General features: G+C 57.7%; 1 protein-coding gene across 2 annotated transcripts; it reads right to left on the bottom strand.

Moving 5' to 3' along the window:
- Positions 1–1,470: 1,470 nt before the first annotated feature.
- On the bottom strand, positions 1,471–7,786 carry SCAMP5 (secretory carrier membrane protein 5). Of its 2 annotated transcripts, none has more exons than XM_050903250.1 (7): positions 7,722–7,786; positions 5,761–5,837; positions 5,323–5,451; positions 3,029–3,185; positions 2,167–2,268; positions 1,814–1,931; positions 1,471–1,693 (listed from the first exon to the last, which is right to left on the bottom strand). In XM_050903250.1, the coding sequence occupies exons 2-7, from the start codon at positions 5,765–5,767 to the stop codon at positions 1,499–1,501; spliced, it is 708 nt and encodes a 235-aa protein (XP_050759207.1). In that variant the 5' UTR covers positions 5,768–5,837; positions 7,722–7,786; the 3' UTR covers positions 1,471–1,498. The 2 variants fall into 2 exon arrangements, with proteins under 2 accessions (XP_050759207.1, XP_050759208.1); XM_050903251.1 differs by lacking the exon at positions 7,722–7,786 and adding an exon at positions 6,323–6,359.
- Positions 7,787–8,902: the final 1,116 nt, after the last annotated feature.

Raw genomic sequence — 8,902 nt, 5'->3', positions numbered from 1 at the left:
TTTGGGCTGCTTTTCTAGGACTTGGAGAAAAAATTGGCTTATTTAAAGTGCATTTAGAGTCTGAAAAGCATCTCTGAGAAGGAGCTTTCCCTAACTCCTGCCCTGCAGTGTCCATCAGCTCCCGTTTATGAACAGATCTTTTCCAGGGTCTGCCCATCACCTTCCCCGGCTGCCACAGCCCAAGAGGTGTTAGTCTGAGCTCAGCTGCCTCCCGCTAAGGTGCAAGATCATTATTTAAAGCCTGACCTCCTCCCCTAACTGGGCAGGGATTCGGGGCTGACAGGAGCCGGGATTTCTGCACCAGGAAAATACACGGCCACGTTTCACTGCGCTTTTTAGAAGCGCAAGTGAGCAGGAATCCTTCCCACCAGCCTGGAGGTTTCCTAAAGAACCTTAAATTAGTGCACGCCTCAAAAGCTAACAGGGACAAATCTTGGCCTCGCTATGTACACAGGCAGCGAGACTGGTTGTACGTGCTTGCATACGGGGTGGCAAGATTTGACCCGGAGCCTTACCCAGGAATAGGTCCTCTGAGAAACGCTCTGCCAATTTTACAGCCGCTTTTCAAAATAGAAGCCTTTAAAAAAAACAGACTCAGGATGCAGAATCTGGAACGGGACGGTTGTATCCCGCAGGGAAAAACCTGTCCTCGCTCCCCAACACATGCACGCGCACACACACACACAGTGCGCCGGGGCTCCTGCCCACAGTCACGCACGAATACTGGTCTTCCACGTCAAAATGTAAACTACTCATTTACAACACCACACGCTGAGAGAAGTTGTAGATCCTGAGCCAGGGTGTAGATTAGGAATCTCTTGGCTTCCAGCATATCAACAGCAGGATTGAGGGTTTCTTCCCCCCCCCGCCCCCCATTTTTTTTTTTTTTTTTAAATGCTAAATCAGCCAGCCACCTGCTAATTAAAAAGCAAAAGAAAAGGGAGAATTCCCGGGATTGCTTGCCCTTGCTGAGACAGTGGCAAGTGGCTGGACACTACCAACTGAAAGAGAAAACTCACACATGTCGGAAACCTGTGGTTCAGGGCTTATTCCAAAAGGGGAGAGGGGTGCTGGTTGCTATTTTTAATCTTTCCCTTTTGGGGGTGGGGGGAGGCTTTTGGCTGATGTAGTTCTAACGTACACCTATCACCATAGTAATTAAAAAACCACCACCGTACACTACTTCACAGGGAAAAAGAAGACACGTGAACGTACACTTACTACCACGCACAACAAGAGCCCTGCAGGTCAACTCGTGGCCTCTTCAAAATGAAAAATAAAGGAGAAAACAAGAGCTCAAGACAATAACGGGGGGGGGGGGAAAAAAAAAAAGAAAAAATCCAAAATGATCTCGTTACAAAGAATGGGAAAAGAAGAACCGTTATGGTACACTCCGACTTTCTGAAATAGCTGCAGAAACTCGGCTCAGCCTTCCTCCTCCTCCTCCTCCTCCTCCCTTCCCCCCCAGATCTTTCGCCCGAGGACAGAGTCCTGCTGCTCACATCTCGTTGGAGTAGGTGTAGTTCGGGGTGGCCGAGTACTGCGTCTCGTGCTGCATCATGGCCCCCTGCGCCGCCCCCATCGCCGCACTCTGTGCTGCCTGCTGGACGTGGGGGTTCTTCCACGCCCCCGTGGTCCACTCCTCCTGGGCTTTGCTGAAGCTCCCGCCGCTCCCCCGGTAAAACTTATGCACCTGTAGCAGGTTGGAAAGAGAAAATCCGGCGGCGTTGAGCAACAGCAGCTCACGCTGACCTTCCAGGGGAGCGGCGAGGGCTCCCTGAAGCAACGCGGCACCCTCCCTCTCTTCCCGTACCATAGTGAGAGCGATGAAGGAGAAGACTGCCATCCCCGTGAACAGGACGGTGGGGATCAGCATCACCACGGCCGACCCCACGTTGGTCCCGAAGAAGGAAATCGCCGCAATCCAGCCGCTGCAAGGAGATCAAAACCAACGGTCCGTTCAGCAGCCTGGGGCCTTCCCGGCTGGCTCTGCACGCCCCAGCCTGCCAGCATCCCTCCCCTACAACCCTCCCAGCTCCTCAAACCATCTTCCCCCCAAGGAGAGAAGCTACTGAAGCACCGAGGATGTTAAAACACCACGAGGCCACAGCACCAGCGCAACGGTGACTGTCCTTGCACCCAACACGAGAGCGGCATCTTCCTTACCAGACGCCCCAGCCAGGGATTCCCACCGCCTGGATAATGCTGATCACCAGCTGGGCCATGAAGGTGAAGAAGAAGGCCATGAAGCTGAAGGAACTGTCTGTCCTGCAAGAGAAGGCTCGGTCACTCCCTACGCTTCCATCCCCGCTGCATTGCAAGGGAAGGGAGATGCGCCCGCATCTCAGACCCTTTAGGGGCAGAAGCGGCTGTGGTTTAGCGAGAGGGTGGTGAGAAGCGGAGCTGCCTGCAGACAGCAGGCACCAGAGCAAAACTAAAGGCAAGGGAGACACTGTGAGAGGCTGAAGGTGGTGAAGGGGCACCTGGGAAAGCCACGGAGCATCAGACCTTCCCCACGGCTCGGCCAGCTCAGTGCATCAGGCGAGAGGGCATCCGTGTTCAGACACGGCTCTCGGCTCACACCGCCCCGCCATCAGACTCAACCTTCCCGCACGGGGAAGAAATACACTCCCAGTTTTCTAGATTTGGGGATACTGCACTGGGGATCGACCTCAGCAGCATGGATAATCAATACAAGCACCTCGAGGACTCGTGGAAAAATATAAAAGAAGCCTCAAGGATGGGCGGGAGGGGAGGGAAAGTTGGCACCCCAACTGCATCCTCACCGCTGCCCCGACGCTGCACAGAGGCACACGTAGGGTGTCTTTATGTTGCATGGTTGGGGTTTGGCCCTCGGGAAATCCCAAACACCTTTGCTTTGAAGGTTAGAAAGTAAAGCTAAAGGGCTGGACAGAAAGAGCAGAAATTCCCCCAAATATTCAGGCAATACCCCAAGCTAAGCGTTCAGGAAGGAAAACAAAAAAAAAAAAAAGACCATAAGAGGCCAGGGTCAGGTGTGACCACTTACTTGAAAGCTTTGTAAATAGGTCTAAACCAGCAGACATAGGAGCAGGGCGTAAAGAGAATGAGCCAGAGAATTGCCAGTCCAAAATTAACAGCTCCACCGCCTCCAATCAGCCATGCGAGGCAGCCAACGAGATTCACCGCCAAGGTGATGCTGTTCACTGCAAACACACACACACACACAGAGGGAGCACGGTAGCGCGTACCCAAGGACGTCGGTGCGATACGAGAGACCCCGACCCCAGGAACGCCCACGCGGGGCTGACCTCCAGTGGGTTTGGCCAGCAATGTGTTACCTTAGCTGGATTTCCCTTAACTTAAATTAAGCTGGCTCAGTCCGGGGAGCATCCCCAGGCTGGCTCAGCCAAAGCGGGTCTAACCTCAGCTGAGGAGCAGGAGGAAAAAAAAAAAAATATATATATATCGCTCGGAGTTGTAATGTCTTAAGCAGGTCCAGGGCTCGTGGGGCCCCGAGGATGGGGAAGAGCCGTACCCTCCCGCTGCCGGCGAGCTGGGGCACGTTTCCACCAACAGAAGGAAACTGGAGGAATTGAAGTGAAGCTTTTTCGCTTGCCTCCAGCTACAGTTTCGCTGAAGGAGCTTGTGCAAGAGTTCTCTGAGCTAACACCCCCCGAGCATCGCTGAGAGCTGAAGTCCTGAACTCCCGGCCCCCGCCTCGCCAGTTCAGGGGGGTGGTGTGTTTGCTTCTCCCACCCCTGCTCAGGGTTAAGCGATACAAGGGCTATTACTATGAAGCCCAGCTTAGCAGACACAGGACAAAGCAGAGAAGCCTCATCTGCATTCTGACGCCTCCGATTTTTGAGAATGATTCATTATTTCGACGAGAATTAAAACCCTCCCACCACCGCTCGCAAGAGAGCTGCAGCTGGCAAGAAAGGGAGCTCAGTTGGCCGGGCTGACCGGGCGCTCGCCGCTCCCTAAAGCCCCCAAGGACACCGAGGGGACCTTTCAGCCTCTCGCCGCTTGCGTCTGGCTGCGTGTTTGCGGGGGAGTTAGGGAGAAAATGATCCAGAGAAGAGCTCCAGAGACAGAAACCAACAGACAGGCGACTGGCTCAGAGAGCTGGTGCTTGCGCTGTGGGAGAGGCTGGAGCAAGAACCGAGCTCTATTAAATTAAGCAGAGCAAGAACAGCCAGATTGAGATGGGGAGGGGATTTAACAACCCCAAGACAGCTTCTCCAGGGAAGCACAACTTTTTTTTCCTCCCCTTTCATAGAAAAGCTATGCTAACCCTCCTGACACAACGGGGGAAGTTACCCCAGGGTCACCTTCCCAATGGGACACAGCCCCAAAAGCTGGAGCGAGGCAGCGCCCCGAGGGTGCCAGCCTGGCGCCGTGCCGAAAGCAGAAACGCCCGACCTCTCTGGTGCCAGCTCAGCTCCTCATAACCTGCCTCCAAAGCACAAGGCACTCCCTGGGCACTGATATGCTTCCAAAGTTCAGGGAAAACACCTGATTAAGGAACTTAAGTCCTTCTAAAAAAAAAAAAAAAACAAAAGACAAAAAACCCCCGATGGTGCCAGCGTGCTCCGACCTGCACGCAGCAATTAGCATCATCTTCCGTATCATTTCCACGTATGTTGGGGTGCAATCTGTCCCTCCAGCTCTCCTGCCCACCCAGGGATGGTAAGGAAGAGAGATCCGGGCTAGCTCAAAGAGTTAGAAGATAGTGGCGGCTCTGTTAGCACAGCACGGCACACAGAGGCATGCAAGAGGAACAGGCAAGGCCTGGCTTTGGGGGAAGCCCCGGGTTCCCCTGTTTCGGGGAGCAGGCGCCCTGGCCCTCCAGTCCAAGCGGCATCTCAGCCTCGGGCCGCTGCCGAAGGGCTCACGAGGAGCTTGGGGTGGCAGAGAAAGCCCTTCCCCAACCCGGCTGCCAAAGAAAGCCGGCGGAGGCTTGGCAGCTCTCTGGTGGGGCGAGGCTGGCGGCCGAGCGAGACGGAGAGGGGAGTAAATCCTTCGGCAGGAGGACGCACGGGTGCTGAGCCGTCTCCTCCTCACAGCGGGCTCCAGCGGGACATCAAGGTCACCGATGGCCCTCAGACGCTGAGCCAGCTCCACACCTCCATCCTGGAGGCTGGAAGGGCTGAAACCCATGGGATGCTGCAGCCCCCCCTCCCGTCCCCAACAGGTTGTAACAGGAGACACCAAGGCCTGGAAGGGCAGAAGGACTTCCCCCGACCTTGCTCTGCTCTTTCAACCGGTGACTTCCAGAGGAGCAGCCTTCGGAGAGGCAAAAGCAAACCCGCCCGAGCCCTTCCCCGCCCAGCGACTCACGCATCCAGAGGTAGTAAAGCCGCTTGGCCATGGTACGGTGCTGTGGCGGGATCTCCGCATCGAAGTCCTGGTAGAAACATGGCTTCAAGGGGATGAACTTCGGCAGGGGAGGGAAGTTGTTCACTTTTTCTGCAATAAAAAGTTTCACCAGCACTGGGCACTGCACAGAGCTGAACGTAAATCAAGAGGCTTCCTAATTAATCTTGTTCAGCCCCAAGAATTGACGAGTTTCACACAGGAATTAAGGATTTCCCCTTGTAACCACCCACCCACCCACCCACAAGCATCAAGACAAATTTAGCCCTCGCTGGCCACGTGGATCCTGCAAGCGTGGACACCCGCAACCCCACTGGGGACTCACGAGGTGACATTATGGCCAGTAAAGCCCCAGATGGGCTTCAGAGGCGAGGGGCAGCCCTGCCAGAGACCCCCCCGTACCTGCCATGCTGGCACACGCTCAGCCTCTCTGTTCCACAGGAAAAGTCAGGGAAAAAAACCTGGGACCTTTACCAAAGCTGGAGGAAAATGAGAGAAAAAGCGATGTGAAGTGGTGAGGTACCTCCCTGAAGAGCCTTCACCTTCCCCCCACGCCAAAATGGCTCGAGGACAGCGCTGTAAGAAGGCAGTTTGCTTTATTTACGCGGACACTCTACACCATTAACACATCCAGGCTTACCGCCGGCACCTGGCTGGCAGCAGGATAAATCCCGGCTCCTACGGCCCGAGGGTCACGCCCCAGTTAAGGCAGAAGATTAAGAGAAGATCCAGCGATGTGGGGCACGGCGTGGGCTTAACCTCCCACTCCCGACTGACCTACATCCAGCCCCGGGAGAGGGGCCAGGCTGGATGGCAGGGGAAGGGACACGGCCCCACGAGTGATGAGGCAGCTGCGGGCAGTTTGAAATCCTCAAGTTCATTACCTGGCCCCAAACCAATTTTTTTTTGTTTTTTTTTTTCTTTCATTTTTCTTTTCGCAAAGAGCTCCAGCACAGGGAACTACCTGGCTGCCTCCTGACGGCATCATGGCTCCCATCTCTGCAAGCCCAAGCCAGAAACCAGGCCGAAGGGGAGCAGGGAAATCAGCTGAAAATATCAGCTGGAAAAAAAACAAATCAGTGGTGATTGTCACTAATGAGTCACTTGAGTGCTGGCTTAACGATTACTCATGTCATTTGGCACCTTGTGCGATATCTTGCAGGTGGGAGAGGGAGGGAGCTCAGCATCCCAGGACAGTCCCAGACCATGCCATGCTCAGCCCTGTCCCAGCAGCGAAAATTAAGCAAAATTAAAGCAAAAATTAAGAGCTGAGGTTTTAAATATAAGCATGAAGACGGCCACTCCATGTATCCCCGCCTGCCTGCACGGCTCTGCCAGGCGCTGCCTGCAGGTTTTGCCCTCTCCCAGGCTATCGCGGGCAGAGGAATGGCAGCAGCGAACCCATTTCTCATGACGTGGGGTCCCGGCGGTCAGTGCTCCGGGCTCTCCGGAGGATTTGGGGGTCTCTGCCAGGGCAGCTTCCCCTACAACCATCACCCAGCGCCAAAGACACCGGCCAGGCAAAGCAAACCCCCCCGGCTCGCTGGCGTGCCGTCTCCCGACATCCGACGGCAGCCCACGGACGACTCCATCCCCCCGGTGCTATAAATACGAGCTGCCTAGCTGCCTGCCTGCCTGCCTGCACGGCTGACGTCTCCCCAGGCAGCGGCTCGGCGACGCGGCCCCCCCACGCACGTGTGCCGGGAGCGGGGACACGCGGCCAGGCGTGCCCCCCGACCCGACGCCTGCCCTGGTGCTGCAAGAGCTCTGCAAAAACAAGGGGCTTTTGCAAAATTTGGGGGGCTTTTGCAAAACGGGGGGAGGGTTGCAATTTGGGGGGGGGGACACACACGACACTTCTGTAATACGGGAGGGCTTGCAAAACTGGGGTAGGGGGGGGCTTTTGCAATGCAACACCGAGGAGAAATCCCAACATCCCCTCCGGCTGCCCGGGGTGCCAGCCCCGCGGTGTGCGGCTCGAAGTGGGTTCGGGGAGGGCAAGCAGGGCTCGGCCTCGGCGCGGATTGCTGCCCGTGGGCTTCCACGGGCGAAGGGCTGCGTGCCCCACGCACCCCACCCCACCCCCCCCCCCACACACACACAGCCGGGCGCGGGCCTCCCAGCAGCGGCCTGGCTCGGGGAGAACGACGGCTTGCCTCACGCTCGGTCCCCGGCGGCAGGGGACTGTACCCACGCGGGTGCGGGCGGCCCCGTGGGCGCCTCTACGCACACCCCACACACCTCCCCCCCCCGAGTGGGGTGCAGAGCGGGGGGTCGGTGCAGAGGGCGGTCGCCCCCCTCGCGGGGAGCAACCGACCGCTCCCTCCCAGGCAGCCCCCCCTCCCCACGGCCCCGGGACTCACCTGCGTGGCGTGGCGTGGCGTGGCGTGACCCGTCCCGTCCCGTCCCGCGGCGGGTGGCGGCGGCCGCCCGCCCGCCTGGCGCTGCTCCTGCCGCAGCAGCCGACCTCTCGCGAGACTGCGGCGCCGCCGCCGGCCGGGCTATGGGACGCCCCGAGATCTCGCGAGAGCCGCCGCCGCCGCCGCTGTCCAGGGTCCTGCTGCCGCCGGCGGGAAGGGGCGGGGCCGCGGGGCGGGGCCGACGGAAGGGGGCGGGGCCCCTATAGGGGTGGGGGGTCTCTATGGGGTGGGGGGTCTCTATGGGGTGGGAAGGGCTCTATGGGGTGCAGTAATCCCTACCTGAGGCAGGGCAGACCCTCTATTGGGCATGGGTATGGTAAGCTCCATGGATAGGAGGAGACCCTCTATGGGGCAGGGGAGACGCTCTTTGGGGCAGGGGGTCTGGGGGACAGACCCTGGCAGGGCAGGCAGGCAGGCAGGCCCGGGTCAGCGCAGGCTGCCTGTACCCAGGAGGCTAAGGGTCCCACCAGCAGGACCAAATTTAGGGGACCTCATGTCCGCACCCTGCTGCACTCCAGGCCGGGGTCCCCCAGGGCCAGCGTCTGCCCACGCTGCCCTGCTCTCAGCTCTGTGTCACAGCTGTCACACTGTCCAGCATTTTGGGGCTATTACGACTTTTTAAGCCACCTTATTCATCCTTTAACCAAGCACAACGGAGCTGCAGCAGCAGGTAACGCACCCACACGCAGCTCACACATGTGCACGCACACCCGGGGGGCTTTGTAGCGTGCACCCTGCAAAACACACAGGAGCTGTGCTTGCAGGGTGCGGGCTGTTTGCCACCACCTGCAAGCAAGGTCAGGGAAGTTGGTACTTTAATGAGAAAACAGTCTAAGAAAACCCAGGCGCTGCAGCGAGCATGCTGGTGATACAACAGGAGTTATTTCTCCCTCTGGGTTGCCACCAGTCCCACTCCCAGGGCTGCTGGAGGAGCTGCCATGCTGCTGGTTTTCCCCATCTCTCAGCTCAGCCATGCAGCTGCAGGGCTGCTCCCTGGGACATCAAAAATCCCATGTCACTTTTTCTGAGAGCAGGAAGTTTCCCACTGTCCCAGGCAGGTCTGAAGCCACCGTCCCCATCACCCTGCCTGGGTTCCCACAGTGGTCTGCCTCACACCCAGTGCT

Source organism: Gymnogyps californianus, chromosome 11, assembly GCF_018139145.2.
Source record: "Gymnogyps californianus isolate 813 chromosome 11, ASM1813914v2, whole genome shotgun sequence".
Taxonomy (NCBI): Eukaryota; Metazoa; Chordata; class Aves; order Accipitriformes; family Cathartidae; genus Gymnogyps; species Gymnogyps californianus.
The sequence above is the reverse complement of the archived record's forward strand: the minus strand, read 5'-3'. Positions and strand labels throughout refer to the sequence as shown.

Bases quoted from the DNA above. Each gene is read 5' to 3' on its own strand.
- SCAMP5 (XM_050903250.1), bottom strand. The intron at 3,186-5,322 runs GTGAGTCGCTGG...GTGTGTTTGCAG, and splicing joins GCTTTACTACCTCTGGATGC to TGAACAGCATCACCTTGGCG. The intron at 1,694-1,813 runs GTACGGGAAGAG...AACCTGCTACAG, and splicing joins CCTTCATCGCTCTCACTATG to GTGCATAAGTTTTACCGGGG.